Below are 20,855 nucleotides of genomic sequence, written 5' to 3' on the forward strand. Positions count from 1 at the left end.
GCTGGGCTGTTTCTCACACGGAGCCGTTGCCAGCTGCATTCTCCTCATTGCTTTGAAGCAGCATCGTCAGAAGCTCAAACCGCCGCCACCCGAACATCGCGGCGCTCCGTGATGCCTCACACCTCCCAGCCGATGCAAAACCAAAACCTCGCCGAGCCGAGCTGCCAAAATGTCACAAAGCTTCGCCTTTTTCCACTCTCACCTTTTCTGTTTCACGCTCTTCTGCTGCTTCACCCCCCCCGGGGCGGGCGGCACAGCGGGGCCACGAAGCACGAAGGGACGGATGGAGAACCCTCTGGTTGCAGCAGTGCCCTGTGGCACAGAGGCTCCAGGCACGGCAAAGAGCTTTCAGCAATAAATTAGTATTATTGAAAAAGTAATAACAACTGCACAGTCCTGACAAATTGAAAAAAAAACACCAAAAAATCTCTAACAGAGAGATGTCTGTGTGTGCACATGTACAGATCTGCATCAGGCCATGCCCTGTTCACGCACACATCTACAGCTACAGGGGGATAAATAAAGATGTGGGGGTTGGGTGGTGGCTCTCACTCCTCGCACTCTGCTTCAGGAGCCCCCAGCAAGGCAAAGCGATGCTCTGGGGGTGCTGCTGCCTCCTCCTCGTGAGGTGTGCCTGTGTGCCAGCTGGGCAGCATGCAGGGACAGCCCCGTTGCTGCGTGCTGCTGTCATCCACCCCCAGCTCGGTCCCCGGTAACCTCACAGAGCTGAGTGGTACCCAGGACCCAGCTGCGTCCTCCTGCAGCTCACCAGGGCTGAAGCTGATGGTGTTCAGGGCAGGAAGAAGGCTGCTGCCAGCTCCAAGAGCTGTGGAATAAAGCTGGAGGTGCGGGGAGAGCCACGTCTCTGATGTCCCATAGTCCCCATCCATCACGCTGCTGGCTGGAGACACCGCCGCTGCATCCCTGTCGCTTTCATCCTCGTCCTCCTCCAGTGCTGGTGCCCAGGAGCTTGGCTGGGAGCTGGGTGCAGTCCTACCCTCGTGCCACTCCATCCCAAACCCATTGGGGCAGTAACCGCTCCTCTCCTGGAAACACCACCCCCCCAGCAGCAGTGGGGGGGGTGCTGGGTGCTCGCTGGGGGCTGGCAGCAGTGGGGCTGGTGCATCCTCCTGCAGCTCCAGGGTGGGCACCGCAGAGCTGCTGGGCAGCAGAGACTGGAGGGAAGCAGACAGCAAAGCGATCAGCGCTGGTGTGCTACAACCACAGCGCTGCTGGGTGCTGGTGCCGGGCAACCCCTTCACGCACAAGCAAACCCAGTGCAGAAGCCAATCCTTGGCACTGATACCAGCAGGGTGGGCTGACCAGCTGGATGCCTCCCCCTGTGCTGCATGGGGAACTGCTTAGCCTGGCCGGTCACCCTGAGCACTGGGATATGGGAATGCAGGGGGCAGTGGGATGCGGGGAGCCTGGCTGTCCCTGCTCACTGCCGTAGGGAACAGGGATACACAGCTGAGAACACTTCTGGTCAGCTTCACCCTGGTGCTGCTCCAAGGGTAGAGCTCACATTCTCTGCTCCAGCAGAACCACGGCACTCCGGTGGGGCTGCACCCCTCGCAGCAAAGCCAAAAGCAGCATGGCATGCACGGGGCTGCAGACCCCAAGAGCCCTGTGTGAAAGGTGGTCACTCACCAGCATTTTTGGGAGGTGCATTTCAGAGGACTTTGGGAAGATGTACACACAGGTCAGGCAGACAGCAGGCACACTCAGCAGTGGGAGGGCAGCAACCAGCGCAGCCAGGAGCACCCAGGGGAAGGCTGCAGGGAAAGTCCCCATCAGCCCCAGTAATGGCATCCCACTAGCTGGGTCCAGCCCCAACCTGAGGGCTCCACGTGGGCTGTGTGACCCACATCCTGCCATGTGTCCTCAGTGACACTGAACTTTCACCTGCAGGACCTGCTGGTGTCATCAGGCACTGCTCAGCCTCCAGGCTCCGCTGTGGGGCTATGCCCACTGCCACCGTGCGGATGCAGTACTGCATGCTGGGCATCAGGAACCTGAAGGTACACGATGCTTTCCTGGTGGTCCACCTGCAGGGCACCTGCAAGCAGAAGGCCAAGGTCCCAAGTGACTGTAACACAGTGGCAAAGGGATGCTTTCATCCCATAACCATTCATTTTGTATGATGCACACAATCTGGAAGAAGGAAGGGATCCCCAGGCCAGAAGACCCATCTTTGGGATGCAAACCACCCCTATCTCCTACCCTCTTGTCCACATGTGGGACAACCTTGTGGGTACCACCAATTCCAAGCCCTCGTGCTATCACCCAAACACAACGGGATACGGGCTCCAGAGCAGCCCCGTGCCCCCTCCCCTGGGCCCCCTGCCCCACCACGCACCTCCTGCTGCAGCACATCCCCATGGTACAGACGCAGGTGGTACCGCAGCTTCCGCAGCACTCTGCTGAGCGGTTTGTAGGATCCATGCCTGCTCTGGTACGGGGTGAGCGGTGCACTGAGTTTAATGCTGAGGTTGTGGCCCTGGAGCTGCCAGGATAAGGTGGGGGGGCCCACAATTGCTGTAGGGAGAGGGAAAAAATAAAGAGGAGGCGGCACAAAGCCCTTCGCAGCATGAGGTGGGTGTCTTAAAGAAGGAGATGGGTGTCTTAGCTCTTCAGGAACGATCGTTCTCTGGGAATGATGCTTCTCCCACCTCTTGTAGGACCCCCCAAGAGCAGCAGGAATGCAGATGAAGGCTCCTTACTGTCTCTGTATGGCAGCAGCTCGTTGGAACTGACCCACGGGGACGACTCGCCATCCTGCACTGCTCTCACCCTCGCCCAGTAGATACCATGGATGTCATCACAACGCAGCTCACACGCCCAGGATGAGCCGGTGCTGTTCCCCCCACAGGTGTCTGCCCTGGTCCAGCGGGAGGTTCTGCCCATGGAAACAACGACAGGATAGGAAAATCCATCACGCATCTACTGTGCCTGGCCAGCTGGGGTTGGGCAGTGAGGTGTGGGGCTGGGGGGGAACCAAGCACCGCCTGTGCAGCAGCGATGGCTTATTGTGTGCTGGAGAGCCCAGAGAAGGTCCAAGAGGATGAGCTTCTAGGGGAGAGCTTCTGATAGTTGGGGCATCTGTGGGATGGGGCTGAAGGCTGGGAAGGCTCAGCCCCAAAAGGCTTGGAGCAGAGGGACCCAATCCACACGGAGAGGAGCAATGATCTTGGTGATGCCCAGTGGAAGGGCAGAAAGCGTGATTTGAAATGAAGATGGATTGAATGGATTGAAGAATTTCCATTTAAGCATGAGGGGGAAAAAAAACCCAACAAGCCTAAACCCAAAAGAAACCTAAAATCCTTTTTCTTGATTTTACCAACGGGGACCAACAGAGGGAATGGGGCGACCAACAGCAGAGGGAAAGGGGCGCCTCCATCCTTGAAGGAGGTCAGAACCCAGGAGGGCCCCTCCTGAGCAGACCCTGCCACTGCGTTATTATGGGATGTTCGCTGCAGGGAAGCAATCCTCGGGCTCCACCTACCTCTTCCTCCACTCCACCTGGTACGCGGTCCCGTTCGGTGCCTGCGGGTCGGGCTCCCACCGCAGCTGCACGTGGAAGTTCTGAGCCCACAGCCGCACCCCCTGGGGCGGCAGCGGTGTACCTGGGGGGGGGCAGAAGGACGTCAGGCTGTTTGCTCCCCCCGGCAGCACCCCATCAGCAGCACGCCCCTTCCCTCCTTGGCCACGCTGCGCCCATCGCAAGGCTTTGCCCAACCACCCGCCCTCCGCGGCACGTTTTGGGCTCACCTCGCAGCAGGGCGCAGCTGGCCAGGGACAGCAGCAGGCGCAGCGCAGGGCTCATCCCGTCCCCATCTGCTCTACATGGCCGCGCTGGGTCCCTCGGCGTGCCCGAGCACTTGGGCCACCAGCGACCACCATGGGCGGCCAAAACCTGAGTGCACGAAATAAAACCCAACGGCGTTATTTGTCCCCAAAGCCACAGCGCTGTGCCTTCCCCACGGAGGCTGCGAGCTCGGAGTGTGCACTGCAGTGAGGTGGGGACAAACCCCCACGGGGCTGCGGTGACAAAGGGACACGCGGCTGCCACGGGAGCCGTGCTGCGGCCGCCCGGCTGTGCCCGCCCGGTGCTGGGCAGTGCCACCCGATGCGGGTGCGTCTCAGGAAGCGATGGCATCTCAGTGCCGCCCTGCTGGGACCGGACACCAGGGGACGAGCGTCCCGTCGGTGAAACGGGGCTCCCCAACCACCCCAAAGCCCCGCACCCCATCGAGCCGGGCAGCACCCGAACCCGACGGGATGGCTTCTCCCTACAACCGCGCTCTGACCCACCGCGTACAGCGGCAGCTCCGTTCTCCCCGTTGTTCCCCAACCCGTTTTGCCACCCCGTGCCGCCGCTCCACCCTACCCGCAATCACAGCGTGGGGGGGGGGGAAAGGGGTGCGAGCCTCAACCCCTTCAACCCCTCCAACCCCACCGCCCCCCGCACCCCACATCGCTCCCCGCTCAACCTTTCCCCCTCCCCCCGGGCCGCCCGCCCGCAGGCACGGCCCACCTCCACCAGTGCGCTCCGTGCCCGCCCCGACTGCGCCCGGATGCGTCCTGTGACGGTGCTGAGCTGATGTGCTTTGGTGGTGTGGTTGTGTTGTTTTTTTTTTAATTCCACCCCCGGGTCAGGTTTCTTCTCTTTTTCTTCCTCATTGCCCGGCTCACCTCGCTGCCAGCTCAGCAGTGCCCTCTGCTCCCCAGCACATCGCCTCTGAGCGGCGCTGGGTGCGCAGCGCACAGCACGGTGCTCCTCCAGTCCCCTGCGAGGTGAGCAGCCCCGGCTGGGCTCCTCGGGCACGGCGCTGTCACGAGGACACACAGCCACTGGACGGACGGACTTTAATGGCATCCTCACTGAGAACAGCTCATTGCCACCCCAACCCCGACAGACACGGCCATCAGCCCTAATGGCCACGTGTGTCACTCCTGGGGAGGATGACAGCGAGGCAGGCGGTGCCCAGGACTCCGATCGGACAGGGTGACCCCACAGGGATGGGGCAGGGGATGTTTCAGCCATCCCAGCACAGGGAAAAGAGCATTCCAAGAGCTCTTCGGTGCTGTCAAAGGCTCACGGGAGCAAACGCTCGTCCCTTCTGCACGTTTCCACTTCCGACATCACCTCCAGCACCCCCTGCTTTGCTCGCAAGGCTGGGAACACCCCTGAATAGATCTGGGCACCACTGGGGCACCCAAACCAGAGGCACAGAGAGACGAGAGAAGCTGGAGACACCCAGCTCTGCAGCAGCCACGGCTCCGGCCAGCCTCCTCCTCCCCCTCACGTCTTCAAAGCAGCAGGAATCACAGAGCTGGGCACTTCCTTGGGTGTCGGGATGGACGTGGGCAGGACGCAGCATGACGATGCTACGGGACGTCGGCACCTGCCCTCGCCTTTCGCAACGCGGCCACCTCCGTCCCCGCCTCCCGGAGGCTGTGCTAAGCTTTGCCGGGCGGTACCCATCCTCCGAACGCCTCCTCCAGGTAGCGAGCCACTGCCAGCGTCAGGCGGTCGTTGTAGGAGGCTGCCACCAACTGGATGCCCAGCGGCAAACCCTCACTGCTCAGCCCCAACGGGCACTGCGTGACGGGCAGCCCCAGGACGTTGAAGATGGCTGGAAGAAAGGAGAGGTGGCATCAGAGATCCCCCTCCGCTACCCCAAGCCGAACTGCTGGCTTCCGAGCTTGGGTTGGAAGGGAGTTTAAAGCCCAGCCAGCAGCTCAGGCTCCATCCCAGCTGGCCCAAAGCACCTCCAGGGATGGGGAATCCCAGCTGTATGCACCATCCCCACATGACCCCAAAGCCAGACAGCATTACAGCACAGTGCTGGTATGGAGGAGCTCCAGATGCAGCAGAACCACATAGGGAGCTCCAAGCTGCATCCCAAGACATGGAGCAGCTGCCAGAGCACACTTCATCCCTCTGGACAAGGGCACATGGAAATAAATGCCCACTTCCACATGTCCTTAGCAGAGGACCCCTCCGCTAAGCTGTTGTTGGGGACAGAGACCCCCATGTAGAGCTACTCACCTGTGTAGGCAAAGTTGAAGGGCATGCAGATGGGGTAGTGGTGCCGAGGGGCCACGGTGGGGTGGGGTGGATAGAGTAGCACACCATCCGGGCCCAGCAGCTTCTCCATCTCGGCCTGCAGGCTCTTCCCCATGCTGACCAGCTTGGCGTTGAGGCTAGGGCTGAGTTTCATCACCTTCTCTGTCAGCCCCAGGGCTGCAGGGTGAGAGCAGAACAGGGCTGTGGGTTACACCAGGCGCGAGGCACGCGGCACAGTGCCCTACAGCACCTATGGGCACCGCTTTGGGAAGGGCTTTCAGCCCACCCACAGTTTGAAGGACGGAGCAGAACACTCTCAGCACTCATTAATCAGCAGCGCAGCGCCGCTAACGAGAGCTCCTCGTTAACTGCAGGGCTCCCCATGCTTACCGATGGCCGGCAGCGTGTGTGAGGACATCCCCACCAGCCACTTCAGCAGCTCCCACAGTGGCCACACCGGCTTCCCGTGGTCCCCCAGCAGCTCCGTGAAGCACTGTGCCTCCTGCAACCACACGCACACCTCCTGCAGCAGCAGCCCTGCATGCATTTCCCTTTGCAGGCACTGCGGCTCCTTCCAGCTGCAAAGCAGCAGGTGATGCTTGGGGAGGTGATGCAATGCTGCTAACCCGGTGCTGCCAACCCAGCAGTGCTGGGATGCTATTGCACACGGATCCTGCTTTGCAGCGTGCCCTGAGATGCACAGCAGGGAGTTGGCACCCGCGTGCCTTTGCAAAGAGGTCAAAACACTGCAGTGTCCCCCTGGGCCCCCACGTGTCACCCACCGTCCCGTCGCTGTCCTGCGAGGACATCATGGCTGACCAGATCTGGAAGGAGTACTTCATCTTGTGGATGGATACCCGCTGCACCTGCACCCCCAGATCGCTCTCCAGGTGCTCCACCACCTGGTGGGGACAGAGGGAGGGGTGTGCATCTATCAGGACACAACACACAGCTGAAACCCACGGAGATCGGGGCCGGGGGGAGGTCAGCGGGCCAGAGAGCATTCTGCACCTCCTGTTACAACAGAAACTGCACCCAATGCTTTGGACACAGTTATAAGTGCTGCTTGCAAGGGTGTTGTGCTCCTGCTGCAATGCAGAAAGTTGTCCTTGCACATTTTCCTTCCTACCTTCTTCTGGGCTTGCAGGATCTCTTTTTCCACCGGGTACACAAACATGGAGCCGCCATCGTGGTCCATGCAGAAGAACTTGATTTTCTCCAGTGACACATTTTCATCCAGCTTCAGCCTGCAAAGGGAACAGGGCACTTTGCAACTCCGTGCTCTGGAGCTGCTCACAGGCATGGAAATGCCCCGAGGACATGATGGTGCTGCCCATTCCCCATCCACCCGCTCACCCCACTTTTCCCACCGTAGCTCTGCAAATGCAGCCCTGCTGCAATGCCTCATCGTTTGCAATGCACCCAGCGGGGACACCACGGCTAAGGACAGCACTGCAGCTCTGCATTGCAGCAGGAGAAATGAAATGCTGAGGCAGCAGCACTGCAGCAAGCAGCAGGACCTGCCCCGCCTGCACTCCGCTCCTGCTGGCGCATGCATGCACACTGAGCACCGCTCAGCTGCGTGGCGACCAAACGGTGGTCGGAATGGAAAAACATGATGCGACAACAGGAAAAAAGCAAGCAGAAAACAAAAGGACAGCCGGTTCCAAACGGGAAGTGCAGCTGGAAGCACTGCCAGCAACCTACTTGTGCACCTCAGGGCCAGCCATGACCCGCAGCATCGGCTCCAGGTCCTCAGCGTAGCGGCACATGGGCCCGGTGCATAGGAAGCTTCTCCGCACCCCCTGCGCAATGGGGAACTGCCCATCATTGGGGACCACTCCTGCAAGCAGGGGGAGAGGGGTCGGTCACTGCATGCCACGTCCCAGTGCTACAGCTGCAAGATAGAGCAAGAAGTGCGGGACTGTGGTCTCCTGCCGCCACGCTGCAGCTCAGGGGTTGCACGCAACAGGCCTGCAGAGCTGCCCCCGGGTCTTGTAAAGGTGCCCTGGGGTTTGCAATGCTGCTCCAATTGTTTGTGGTGATGTCCCCAGGGCCACTCTGGGGATTTACAATGGTGCCCCTGGGTTTGCAACGGTGTTCTGGGGTTTGCAATGCCACTGCAAGCATTTGCAGTGGTGCTCCTGGGGGTGCTTGCAATGCTCCTCCAACCTTTTGCAATGACGCTGTGATGTTTCAAATGGTGCCCTCAGGACAACAAAGGTACCCTGGATTTTGGAGGTGCTTGCAGCAGTGCTCACCAGGGTATTTGCAGCCCACACCAACATGCAACAAGGAGGGCAAGCAGCTGGCTGGCAGAGCCAAGCACCCCTAACCCCAGCCAAATGTGCATTGCATCCCTGCTGCCAGGAAAATACCCACGCAGCGCAGCCCTGCCCTGGGAACACATCCCACGCTGAGACTGGGGCACCTCCCACCTCCCCTGCACTTGAGGCTCTGCCATCGGGCGGTTTCCCTTTACTCTGCTCACACAGCAAGTCTGCCCCGTGCAAGAAGCTGCTTGTTCTCTCGCAACTCTCCTCCTCCATGCGTCACCTGTCGTAGGTTTGTGGCCAAAGACACCATTGAAGAACGCCGGCATCCGGATGCTGCCTCCAATGTCGGAGCCCACTCCTATCACGGAGCAGGCGGCTGCAAGAGCGCTGCCCTCCCCACCTGCAGGGCAGAAAACAGAGCAAAGACAGTGGCTTACAGAGCACAGCACCCCACGGCAGACATTCCCCTCGCACCCACACGTTTGCAATGGCTGAGAAACAGAGCAAAGGGATTTTGCTCGCACCTGAGCTGCCGCCCGCGATGTGCTGCAGGTCGTAGGGGTTGTTGGTGCACCCGTACACCTTGTTGCTGGATTCAAACCACATGCACAGCTCGCTGCAGTTGGTCACCCCCAGCGGGATGGCGCCCGCCTGCTTCATCCGCCCCACCACAACGGCATCCGTGGCAGCAATGACACAGAGGCGTTTCACCAGGCCGGATGTGTTGGGCATCCCTGCAAAGAGGATGGGGTCACTGCCCTGCTGGGCTCCTCGCAACAGCCGCGAGCTCGCTGCAAAAGGAGCAGAAGCAAACCCACCGTGCAAGGAGAAAGCCTCCTTAACGGTGAAGGGAACCCCTAGGAAGGGGTACTTCTCCAGGCTGTCATCAGTGCGGCCCTCTGCCAGGAGCTGGTCCACCTGGCGTGCTTCCTGCAGGGCCTCCTCAAACCTGTGACAAACCAGCAAGAGCAGCACGGGGAGAGGCTTCCCCACGAGTTCCCGGGGCCGTTTGCACTCCCAGCACCGAGTGCTCAGAGCCCTACCTGTCCTTGACGACGGCATTGATCAGCGGATTCACCTCCCTGATCCTCTCCACGTACGCCTCCACCACCTCGATGCACTTCACCTGCGAGCAACGACGGGGTGCGGGGCGGTCGGCGGGGGGCCGTGCGGGGCTCCTACCGCCACACGGGACCCCAACAGCACGCATAACCCGGACATCCCCCTCCCCCCCTCCCAACGCACCTGCCGGAGCCGCAAGCGGCGCGCCAACTCCCGGGCGGGTAGCAGGAGCAGCTCGCTGCGGGGCGGCGGGACGGCGCGCCCTGGCGCGGGGCTGGCGGTGCGTGACGGCGCGGGCAGCAATCCCAGCAGCGCCAGGCAGGCGCGGGACACGAGGCGCAGCAGCAGCACCACGAACCGCTCCACGCGCGACAGCGCCATCGCTCCTCGGACGCGCCCCCCGCGCGGGAGGGGGCGGGGCTTGGATGCCGGCGGAAGTGACGTCAGCGAGGCGCGGCGCCGACGCCATGTTGGGGGGGGCGTTGCCTCGGTGACGGGTGGTGGTGGTAACATGGCGGAATGCGTGGCGCGCTCTCAGGGTGGATGGCCTTCGTGTCCATCCACCGAGTGCCTCCCAACCGCTCGGGGCCCACCCGTATCCTGGGGCACCCCCAGCTCAGGGCAGCAGGGCAAGGCCTCAGCGCCCCCTGAGCAAAGCAGGGGTTTTTCAGCTCCTGGGTGCTGGGAGTTAGCAAACAAAACCAAACAACCGTGGTGTCTGAAAGAGGGAGTTGAAGCAGCGCCCCTGCTGCATGGAGAAAAGAAGGCTGCGGGGTGACCTCAGTGCAGCCTGCAGAACCTAAAGGGAGGGGAATCAACTCTTGGAAAGGGGGGATGACAGCACGACTAGGGGAAATTGAAGCTGAAGGGAGGGCAGATGGAGGTTGGATATCAGGGGGAAGTTCTTTGCTATGAGAGCGGTGAGGTGCTGGAACAGCTGCCCAGAGAGGCTGTGATGCCCCGTCCATCCCTGGAGGTGTTCAAGGCCAGGTTGGATGGGGCCCTGGGCAGCCTGGGCTGCTGTGAAATGTGGAGGTTGGTGGCCCTGCATGCGGCAGGGGGTTGGGGCTTCGTGATCCTTGATGTCCCTTCCAACCCGGGCTGTTCTGTGATTCTGTGATATTGCAGCTCCTTCCCCCCACCTTGATGATAAACTCTTCTGAGGAAAACCTTTTATGGCTGTTATGTCGGCATTTACAGCACCAGCCCCACAGCACGCACTGCTTATGGGGATGCTGGGTGACCTCTGCCCCATCAGAGCCCGAGCTGAGAGAGAAAACAAAGCCATAATAACAACACAGAGATATTTTTAGACCAGCTGTTATCAAACATTGCTTTTCCTGCGAAAAAGCAAAGCAGTCCCTCCCAGGGCAGGGGAACACCTGTCCCCTGCTGATTTCATTAAGCCACTCTCTGTTTTTGACCCTTTTTCTCCCTTTCCCAGCGCTGCCCCACCAGCACGAAGCAGGGTGCCTGCTGGCTGTTGCCTGCCGTGGCTGGGATCGCTGTGTAGGTGCCTTATCTCAGCCCTCAGGTGGCCTTTGCACTTTCCCCTGCAGTATCGAAGCGCCCACACACCCTCAGATTACGACAGGGCAAGGTTAGAAAGGTGTTTCTCCTGCCTGCATCACGTGCAGCACCAGAGTTACCTGCTTGGAGGAAACGGTGAGCCAGGGCGTGTTAAAACTTGGGCTGTGCAATCTGCTGGCAGCTTCGTGTTGCCACAGCAGGAGCTGGCAGTGAGGAGAGCTCCCCAGAGCCGAGATGGTAAGCCAAGCCTGGGTAAGGCCAATGGCCCCCAGGCTTCTGCCCACGCCAGAGCAGTGAGGTCTGTCCTGTGGAAGGAGGCACAGACAGAGCATCCCTCCCGATCTCCAGCCCAGTGCCGCTCTTGGCAACTTTTTACTTCAGGTTTGACCTTGTTTCCCCCTCCAGTCCTGCCCAAGTGTTGGCAGAGAGAGGTATGAGCAAGCTGACTTCTTCTTGAGATCCCTGCTCCCTTTGCCATCGCAGCAGAGACCTCCCCCAGGCAGCATCCTTCTCTGTGCAATGTGTCTCCCTTCATTTTTGTCTTCATCAGAGCAGCTGTGCAATGCACACCGGTGCACTCAGCGCCAATCACACCGTGTGCCAGCGCTGCCCCGGGTGGCAGCTCGAGCTGCTTCTGAGCTTTCTGGGAGCTAAGCCACAAGAGCAGCTACCATAATTCACGGCATTCCGGAGGAGCTCCATTTCCATGAAAAACGGAGGAATGAGATAGAAGATGCTCTAGAAATAATGCACCAGGAGGTCTCAGATCAAAACGAAGGCTGTATTTCAGCGAGTAAAATTAACCAACAGGCAACTGGTGCCCCAGACGCTCACTGAGAAGCTGATTAATTGCAGTCTGATTAAAAATCAAGCAGCAAAGAGCAAGGAGCTGGGAAACACACAGCGGAGCTCCCACATCCCTGCGCGCCGCCCAGCGAGGTGGAAGAAAAGCATGATTCAGGTTCTCACTTCCCTGGTACTTGTGCCTGTCGTTATCCCCAGACGTTTTGTCATTAGCAACGGCTTCAATCAGCACGAGAGATAAGCAAGGGCGCGTGGAAAGGTGGAGTGGTTCTGCTGGTTGTGGTGTGGTAACACCGAGTGGCCAAGGAGCTGCGGGCGGATGGTGGGAAGCAGAGAGGCTGCGCTGGTCTGTTCCCTGGTGCAGAAAAAGAAAAAGAAAGCTTTCAGGGAATCGAAGGAAGTCCAGCAGAGTCATTCTTCCCTTTGCAAACTGAGTCGCTTAATATTTATCCGTAAAACGAGGGGAAACACTTTATACAGAACAGCGCAGAGGTGGGGGAAGAGAGAAGGGACTGAAGCACAGCACCTCGGACGCTTTATTTCCCATTAAAAGAAATAGAAACCCACCAAGTTTGCAGGTCCCTTGGTGCCTGCCGTTAGCCTCACCGCCGCTGAGCGATGCTGTGCCCTGCGTTTCTGTCGTGTCTCCTTGCTGGCTCGCCAGGAGCCCGGCTGCCCGCTGTGCTCCGTGCCTGTTGAATAACCGCGGTGCAGCACGCGGAGTGAAGGGAGGAATCCCCTGCAATTGCTCCAGATCCCCGCACCCGAACTGAGCGCGTATCCAGAGCTACGGAGTGGAACGTTTTCCCCCGAAGACCCCATGTGAGGGAGCACGGGCTGGACTCAGCCCATCGCCCCCAGGAGGAGCTGCGTTCGCAGAAAAGCAGTGTGCACCGAGCTGCTTTCGTTCTTGGAAATCAGATTTGCAGCAAGCCACAACTGATGGAAAGCGAGATTTGCTTCACGTGCCGCATCCTTGGCTCAACCTCTGCTAGCAGTTCTCAGAGCATCCCGATGCGCATCCCAAAATCGGGCTGAGGTGCCAGATGGGTGCGGGGTTGGGATGCTTTGCGGTGCCCCGTGGCTCGCGGTGCCCGCTGACTGTGCTGTTGCCATACGAGGTCGCTCTGCCACCGCGCCTCGACATCCCTGCGCTGGCCCCGCAGGGCCACAGCTGTTCCCACTGCACGGAGCCAGAGTACACTGTGTTCGCCCAGAGTCCTTTATTAAGCAAAATGTTTATGCATGCCTCTGCTCCGATGAACATCTTGGCTGGCTTAAGCAAAGCCTGCTCTGCGCTGCGCCTCCAGCTGCCGGCGGGCCTGGGGAAGGGTCAGGGGGACCCTAAATTTAGGATTCTTCTGCTGGATGCGTCCCCATGGTGGGCAGCCCCTACCTTGGTCTCTACGCCCTCAGCCCTGCTGCAAGCCCTTGATGCCCCAGGGTTACTGCTGGCCACTCTAGGGGGGGGGGGGGGGCTAGGCTTTGGCACCCACCCTACAAACCTTCCCACTTTAGCAGGGCTTTGGGGTGCAGCTGGGGGTTCCAAAAACAGCTGGTACCTGGGCTCCAGCGTGTCTCTGGCAGCGCAGAATAGCATTCCTGGCATTGTTCCTCCTCAGCAGCCTCCTGGCGCATCATCCTGATGTGCTGCCACCGTGTCCATGCTCCCCGCTGAGAAGGGAGCTGCACACCCTGGGCAAGGGGCACCAGAACTCTGAGGTCTTATGTAGCCCTGCAGGTGAATCCAGAGCAGTGGAAAGGTGTTGAGAAGCTGCTGGGGACCTCAGGACACCAATGTGTGATGAAGATAGGTCTCAGATGGGGGCATCCATGGGCACGTGAGCTGGGATCTGTGCTGTGGATCCCACAGTTGAACAGCGCCTCAAGGAGTGACCCTGTCTCATGTTTTTGAGGGTCACACGAGATGGAGCATCTCAACAGCACAGCGAGGCTGCAACAAACCAGTGGGACCAGTGCTGAACTGGTGATCTTTGTGTGCCTTGTAAGAGGGACCAGCCCAGCGTGTTGCAAGGGAGGAGAAGAGATCCTCAGCAAACCTCAGGGCTCACTGCCTTGAATTTGGGATGCCGAAAACCCGGTGGCCTCCAGGTCCCTATGGCCTTCAGGTTGGTGACATCGTGCCATCGGTCACGCAGGTGTGCCTGGCCGCCCGTGCAGGCAGGGGGACTTTCCCAAGAGCGTGCTGGCTTTCGGCAGAGCTGGTTGCCCAAGCAGCCCCATGGCCCTGCCAAGCTGCGTGCCACGGCCCTTGCGCAACGGTGTTGATAAACACTGCAGGGCATGCCAAGTCCTGTGGGACGCAGCTGTGTGCTGGGGCTGCAGGCAGCGCCCGGCGAGGCAGCAGGAATTTTCCACTCTCGGCACAGTACGTCTCGCCCGGCCGGCTGCTGACCCAGTGAGGTGAAGACTCGTCTCTTGGTGTCCCGGCTGCTTCTGTCTGACTCTATCAGTCCTGCTGCACAACCCCAGGTGCGAGTCAAGGCAGGGGGTGGCACAGCAATAGGGCTGGGATGGGGTGCCGCTAAGCCCAAGGCAATCCAGCCATCCCCATGGAGACGTTGTGTCCTTAGCTTTCCCTTTCCAAGGATGTTATTGCTCTCCAAGAATAAGGACCTTGTCCTGAGGGTGTACTCCATGTCCCCAGGACTTGCTCTGTCCTTGGGATGGAGATCTCTTCGGTGTTCCTCTTTGCATTCACCCCACATGGTGCACAAGATGGTCCTTTCTGAGAGCCTTCCTCCTCAGGTCTGCGTGGGAAAGCCACTGGCATGGGGATGCTCATGTAGATGCTGCCTTGTGCTTCCAAACCACGGAGTGGCTCAGGGACCCCCCCAGTTTGGGACATTCCTGCTTGGTTTAAAGGAACCTGAAGGGCAGAGATCCCAACCATTCTTTTGGGGAATCATTTCAGGCCCTGATGTTCAGCTCTCAGGTTTGCTGAGAGGCTCCATCAGCACTTGGTTTGTTGCAGAAGTTGCGCAGGGAGTTAAAGGAACTGTGCCTTCCCTTCCCTTCCCTTCCCTTCCCTTCCCTTCCCTTCCCTTCCCTTCCCTTCCCTTCCCTTCCCTTCCCTTCCCTTCCCTTCCCTTCCCTTCCCTTCCCTTCCCTTCCCTTCCCTTCCCTTCCCTTCCCTTCCCTTCCCTTCCCTTCCCTTCCCTTCCCTTCCCTTCCCTTCCCTTCCCTTCCCTTCCCTTCCCTTCCCTTCCCTTCCCTTCCCTTCCCTTTCCTTTCCTTTCCTTCCCTTCCCTCTTTCCCTCTTGCTTTCACTCTCTCCATCTCTTTCAGTTACTCTTTCTGTTTCTCTTTCTCTTCTCCACCTGTTTCTCTCTCTCTTACCTCCCTTTCTTCCTCCCTCCCACTCCTCCCTGGCCTTGCCCCTTCCTTGCAGACAGACTTTGCCACCCTGCAGTCCCTCTGCCCGTTCCCTGTCAATCCCCCAAAGCCAGATCAGCAATTCCTGACGCACAAGTTTCCCCAAGGGCTCCAGCACTGGTGGCAGCGCAGTGACAGTGCAGTGACATTCGATGACGCCAGGCTGGACACCGGCACACGGCAGGGCGCTGGGGAGAAGCGGAGCTTGGGCAAAAGGCAGCAGAAGAGACAGCAGGCGTGCTTGGGACGGGCTGTTCTCACCACACGACGATAAGGACAGTCAATAATAAAAACAGGCAGTCGGGACGCAAGCCCAGCCTTGAGCCAGTGACCTTCAGGAGCTGGGTTACTGGAGCAAGCCCAGGCTCTTGGCAGCGGGGCCGGCGAGCGTGCAGCCCTTCACACTCTGAGCAGAGGCTGTGAATCCTCACGCTCATTCAGTACACCTTGAGAGATGGGAGCTGGTGCTCTCTGGATGCGCACGGCGCTCATGTTGCAGATGGCAACGCACATGCGTGCTGCCCAGGCGAGCCTCTGGAGCAACCCTGTGCTCTTACATAAGGAATTGCACTTATAAACCACTGTGCAAACATGACCCACTCACCAAGAACACCGTCTAGCTCAGCAAGATCCTGATAAAGCAAAAAAAAAAAAGAGGAAAAAACAGCTTCCAATCAGGGCTGTTTGTGTCTCGTGACCCGGGAGGGGGAAAGGTTGATGCTTGTGCAAGCCAAGTCCTTGCAGTGCTGTGGGACAGGGCTCGGCGTGACGGTCTGGAAGGTTCGAGCTGGCCGAGATCCCCGTGGGCGTCCGTCCCACAGCAGCTTCTGGATCTTTCAGAGCTTTGGGATCTGTGCTCAGGCGTGTCCCAGGGCTCCATGCATCTCCGCAGAGCAAAGCCTGGGCATTTTGGGGGCTGCAGGACCCCAATCTCAGGGCGTTCCTTGCCCCGCACAGCACTTCCCCATGGCAAGGGGTGCAGGATGTGCTGTCACACCACGTGTGGGATCTCGTGTTGCTGGCATGCTTGGGGGGGATGTGGGCATGCAGCTGATGCTATAGAGCACGTGCTTCTCGCTTTGCTTTGGGGAGCCTTCCCAGCACCACCAGTCCTATGCAGCCCTCCTCTCCCTCTGACCCCTTGTGCTGCACCCCTTTGAGCCATGGGGAAAAGGCCCAGCACAGCCTTGAAACAGCGGGGACGAAAAAACCTGTGAGCTTGGCGAACAGCAAAACCGAGAGAGGAACTGGGAGTTAAAAATAAGATTGCTCACCAGGAGCCATCCCTCTGTTCCCAGCCGCCTGCTCACAGTGTGCCTGTGAGAACTGCAGTCCCGTGGGTACCGAGCCCTCCGTCCTGCTGGGCGGGAGGTGGCTGGGAGCAGCACATCCATGCAGCCTCTCCTGTGCCTGACCTTAAATGCACCCGCGGGACTGGAGCAGAGGACAGGGCTTGCAGTGAGCCGTGCTGCAGCTCCCTGCCTTATCTCACCCTGCGTGCCACTGCCTCGCTCCTCCCTGTGAGCACAGCCATGCATGGCGGTGAATCAGCGCCTTGGGCTGCGCTCCTTATCCCTGTGCAAGGACAGCCACAGCCCCGCGACCCCACTGCTGGGAGCCAAAGGGCACTCGAGGTTGGGAAACCTTTCTAAAGACACCTCCCTGCTTTGAAATCTGATGTGCTGTTTGTTTTGTTTTGTTTTTTTTTTTTTTCCCAGTTCCTCTGGTCTCCTTGCACAGGGCTCCCAAGGAGCTGCTGTTAGCAGCTGGAGCAGAAGGGATGGAGGGCACCGCTGGGTGGGAAGATGCACAAGCAGAGCTGGAGCCTGAGCATGCCTTCCTCCCAGGCAGAGTGAAAGCACGGAGCCTGCAGCTTTCCTCCTGCCTCTGCCTCCTGCTGCTCCCAGGACAACCTGTGTTTGGTGACACTGAGCCCCTGCCCTTCATCTCCCAGCATCCCCCCTGCAAACACGTCCCACCATGGGGTTATGCCACCCATCCTCCAGGACAGGGCTCCCAGCATCCTGTGCCTGCATCCTGGTGGATCCCCCACCGGCGGGATGCTTTGTGTAGGGATGGCTGGGGGGCACAGGCCGTGCCCTGGCTCACACCACAGGGCTGTGGTTGCAGCATCGCGGCGCTCAGGCGTTGCGGTTTGCAGGCAGCGGCGCGCACGAACCAGAAAGAACAAACTGTTCAGCCACCAGCCCTTCCAGCTTCTGCTTTCGAAGTTATCTAACAGCACAAACAAAACCAGAAGGCGCTGGCTGGGCTGCAGCTGGCCTGCAGCGAGGGAGAGGCACAACCCATCCCATCTCTGTCCCCATCCCAGTTCTCATTCCTACAGCCAGGCGTGCCATGTGAGATCGCTGCGCGCTGTTGGACCCCTGGCGCACGAGCTGGGATTGCCGAGGGAGAACGGAGGGAATGGGATGGAGATGGGGATGATCCCGGGTGCTTCGGTGGCACTGGGAAGTGGCCTTTGGTTTTGCCTCCCTGCGAGATGCACAGCCCATGGGGAAGCAGCTTGTGGCTGAGGGGATGGGATGCTCCTCTGTACCCCTAAACAAGCCGAGCACTCAGAAGGTTCTATGTCTGCCCTGCCCCTCTGCGAAAGGTGCAGCATGGGGACATCCCAGACATCTCACAGTTGTCCCTTACAGGAAAGGAGAAACTGGGCCCTGAAACCCCCGGCTGCGCCACAACGTCACAAGGGCTGAATTCACACGCGGGGGCACGGGTGGGAGGGGGAAGTGGGGAAGGGGTGGGGAGCAGGGTTACGTGGCCCCGCCGCCTTCCTTCCTGCACCAGCACACTGGGTATAAAAACAGCTGAGCTATAATTATCGGGTGGGAGCCGGACGGAGCTCCTGGGCACGGCGCTGCTGCAGTGCAGCTCTGGGGCCGTGAGGAGGTGAGGGATGTGTCCCCATGGGGCAGAGATCCTCACCCCACTGCTCCTCCAGCACGGGTTGCTGATTGTGCCTATGCCAGCTCCTGCAAGGCTTTCTTGTAGGATGGGGGATCCACGTAGGATAGAATCGTTAAGGTTGGGAAAGATCTCTAAGATCATCTCGTCCGACTGCCAGCCCGTGGATCCGTAAGGATGCATGAAGGAAGGCGAGCAGTGAAGGACAGGGGATTCCTGCAGGATTGGGATCCATGTAGGATGGAGATATATATGCAGGGCGGGGGATCCGTGCAGGATAAGGATCCACGTAGGACAGGGGATCCCGGATCCTGGATGTTTCATTGAACACTTGTGCTGGTTCAGGCTGGGGTAACCATAGTTTGGGTTGGGATTTCTGCAGCTAGTTAAAAAACAGTGAGCTGGGAAGGGAAAGCTGAGAGATGGCACGCAGTTGTTGCAAAAGGCTCAGCCAAGGGCTGGCGGTGGGACATGGCGTGTGCTCGGGGTCAGCTCCATTCCCAGCTCTCCAGCCCCATCCAATAACAAGGTTTGCTTTCACTTCCCCGCTGGGCTTCCAGGACAGGCGAGTGCTGGGAATTTTCCACAAGAAGAGAAACAAAACCAGAAGACACACAAAGAAAAACAACGTTCAGACTTGGAACTAAGGAAGGAATCCATCATTTCCTACCCCAAAAGCCACCTTCACTCGGGCAAGGGAGGGGACAGGGAATGGAAGCAGCCACCTGAGTGAGGTGAATGGGACACAGAACTGTCCTGGCTGGGGTGGGAGGTCGGTCCGGTCCTTTTGGCCGTGGGGCTGCCAGCTGGCTCAGGCAGGGGGACACCACAGGTGGGAGGTGAGGCTTTGTGCCGTGCCCTGAGGTGCATGAGGTGGTCTCTGAGCCCTCCAGAGTGGGATTTTCTGCCCTCCTGGGCTTTAGAGCTGGCTTTGTACCAGCTGGGGGTGTCAGCACCCTGAACCCCATCTCACTACCCTGCTCCTCCTCCGCTGCCGGGCAGGGCAAACCTGGATTAGCTGTTCCCCAGCACATCCCAGGTGTTTGCTTCATGGGACTCCCCTCCCGGAGGGCTGCTGATGAAAGACTGAGTGCAAGTTGCCAGCAGAGCAAATTGCATCAGACTTTCCCCGTGAGAGAGGCACAGCCCACATTGCAAAGCCCCTGTCCCGGGTGCCCCTGCCCCAAACGAAGAGCAGGGAGCTGCAGGGGCACTGCTAACCAAGAGTTCTCCTCCATAGGAATGAGCAGAGGGCAAAGACCTCGCACTGCAGTGTCCATTCTGTCCCCTGCATCCTTGAACAGACCCCACAGCCTCAGCCCTCCTGCTGTGAGCCACATCTCCGTGCTCTTCTTGCACACAAGGGTTATTTTCTCCCAGTGCAGAGGTAGCTGGCCTGCCTCGTGGGCTCTGTTTTCTTCTATGTGCCAACCAAGCAAAGCTTCTTCCTTATCCCCCCCTTGCTAATTGTTTCCGTATGGCTGTAATTTCACCATGTCCTGGAGCAGGGCTGGGTTCCCTGCTCACACAAGATTGAAAACAAGAGGTTTCCAACACCAACGCTGGCTGCTGGCAGGCAAGCACATCCTGTACACCGTGCCCGGGAGCCAGCTGTGCGGTGCCAAGGATGCTCTACTGCCTCTGCATGCAGCCAGGGCAGTTTTGGGGACCTGGCAACCCCATTCCTCCATGCACTCTTCCCTTAGGTAGCAGCAAGTCGTGCACCATGCTTTGCACATCAGAGGGACCGGGCTGTGCAGGGCATGCAGGCAGCTAAGTATAGCCATGCTGTCGTGCACGCTGTGCTGTTTGCAAACAGCAGCCTTGTTGCTTCTTCCTGCTGCACCCGGTTGGGAAAGAGCAGGGCAGCAGCTGTGTGCTGGTGACTCATTGGAATGGGATTGGGGATCCACCAGCTCTGCTGTGGGGCTGGATTTGCCTCGTGCACCGACCTCTGCCAGCACCTTGCCTTGGCCTGTGGGCTGTGAGTTGGGTCTCAGGGGATGGGGATGGGCGAGAGCTGCTCCCCACCGTGGGGCTGCATAGGGCTGATGTTGGGTTCTGCCAGATAGAGGTCCCATAGGAGTGTCTCATGAATGCAGGCCTAGCAGCTGCCAATGCTGTTTTCAGTCTTCTACAGGGAAGGTCCCATGCTGGTGGTGGACCTGCTTGCTGACAGGATGACTGCGGAGGGCACAGCAGTGACATCTGCTGGGTGGCACCGTGGAGGACCCCCGTGCCACCTCCCAGCCTCACCCAGGACTGTTGCCAGCACTGGGATCTGCACGCACACCTGAGCTGGGGGTTTGGGGTGCTGTGCCCACGACTGGGACGTGGAGATGCTGCTCAGTGGCGGCAGCTTCACAGAGACCCCTCTGTTTTGAAGGTGCTCATGCCCTGCTTGTCCTTATCCAACCTTTAGCACCAGAGAATGAACACCGCTGTCCCCATCCAGCGACGTGGCCGTGATGCTCAGAGGCACATCCTGCTGCAGCCGTGATGCTCTGGGAGTGAGGGATAGACACCATTCCCACGGGATGCTGACCCATGGTGCTCCCACCCCACTGCAGCATCCTCTCGGGGCTGCATCCTCCTGCAGCTTTATGGCACACGGGGCCACCCCTCCACCCCCAGCACCCATCCCTTCCACCCCTGCAGGTTGCACCCTTATTTATCCGACCCATCACCGGGATGCAGCCCTGCTCCCTCTCTGCATCCCAGCTGTTCTTCCTCTTGTTTTCCTCCAGCTGCTCACCCACAGCTAAAAATAACCAGGAATTCACAGC

The 20,855-nt window shown here is 59.4% G+C and overlaps 2 protein-coding genes and 1 long non-coding RNA gene across 6 annotated transcripts; all 3 read right to left on the bottom strand.

The window, feature by feature from the left end:
- Nucleotides 1-342: 342 nt before the first annotated feature.
- On the bottom strand, nt 343-5,047 carry LOC128075866 (interleukin-22 receptor subunit alpha-1-like). Of its 2 annotated transcripts, XM_052672993.1 has the most exons (8): nt 4,538-5,047; nt 3,772-3,916; nt 3,506-3,626; nt 2,724-2,899; nt 2,360-2,538; nt 1,906-2,059; nt 1,651-1,775; nt 343-1,175 (listed from the first exon to the last, which is right to left on the bottom strand). In XM_052672993.1, the coding sequence occupies exons 1-8, from the start codon at nt 5,045-5,047 to the stop codon at nt 549-551; spliced, it is 2,037 nt and encodes a 678-aa protein (XP_052528953.1). In that variant the 3' UTR covers nt 343-548. The 2 variants fall into 2 exon arrangements, with proteins under 2 accessions (XP_052528953.1, XP_052528954.1); XM_052672994.1 differs by lacking the exon at nt 4,538-5,047 and having other exon boundaries at nt 3,772-4,411.
- FAAH2 (fatty acid amide hydrolase 2) lies at nt 4,856-9,824 on the bottom strand. The gene is made up of 11 exons (XM_052672995.1): nt 9,595-9,824; nt 9,393-9,475; nt 9,168-9,298; nt 8,874-9,083; nt 8,630-8,749; nt 7,781-7,916; nt 7,203-7,320; nt 6,856-6,975; nt 6,464-6,575; nt 6,056-6,250; nt 4,856-5,639 (listed from the first exon to the last, which is right to left on the bottom strand). Exons 1-11 carry the CDS (start codon nt 9,790-9,792, stop codon nt 5,464-5,466), a joined length of 1,599 nt encoding a protein of 532 aa, XP_052528955.1. The 5' UTR covers nt 9,793-9,824; the 3' UTR covers nt 4,856-5,463.
- Nucleotides 9,825-11,708: 1,884 nt separating this feature from the next.
- LOC128076045 (uncharacterized) lies at nt 11,709-16,368 on the bottom strand. Of its 3 annotated transcripts, none has more exons than XR_008204228.1 (3): nt 15,236-16,368; nt 12,313-14,635; nt 11,709-12,100 (listed from the first exon to the last, which is right to left on the bottom strand). It is a non-coding gene; the product is annotated as an uncharacterized LOC128076045 (long non-coding RNA). The 3 variants fall into 3 exon arrangements; XR_008204227.1 differs by having other exon boundaries at nt 15,106-16,368; XR_008204226.1 differs by lacking the exon at nt 15,236-16,368 and having other exon boundaries at nt 12,313-14,812.
- Nucleotides 16,369-20,855: the final 4,487 nt, after the last annotated feature.

This window comes from Tympanuchus pallidicinctus, unplaced genomic scaffold (genome assembly GCF_026119805.1).
Source record: "Tympanuchus pallidicinctus isolate F22 unplaced genomic scaffold, pur_lepc_1.0 scaffold13, whole genome shotgun sequence".
In the NCBI taxonomy this organism is placed as follows: domain Eukaryota; kingdom Metazoa; phylum Chordata; class Aves; order Galliformes; family Phasianidae; genus Tympanuchus; species Tympanuchus pallidicinctus.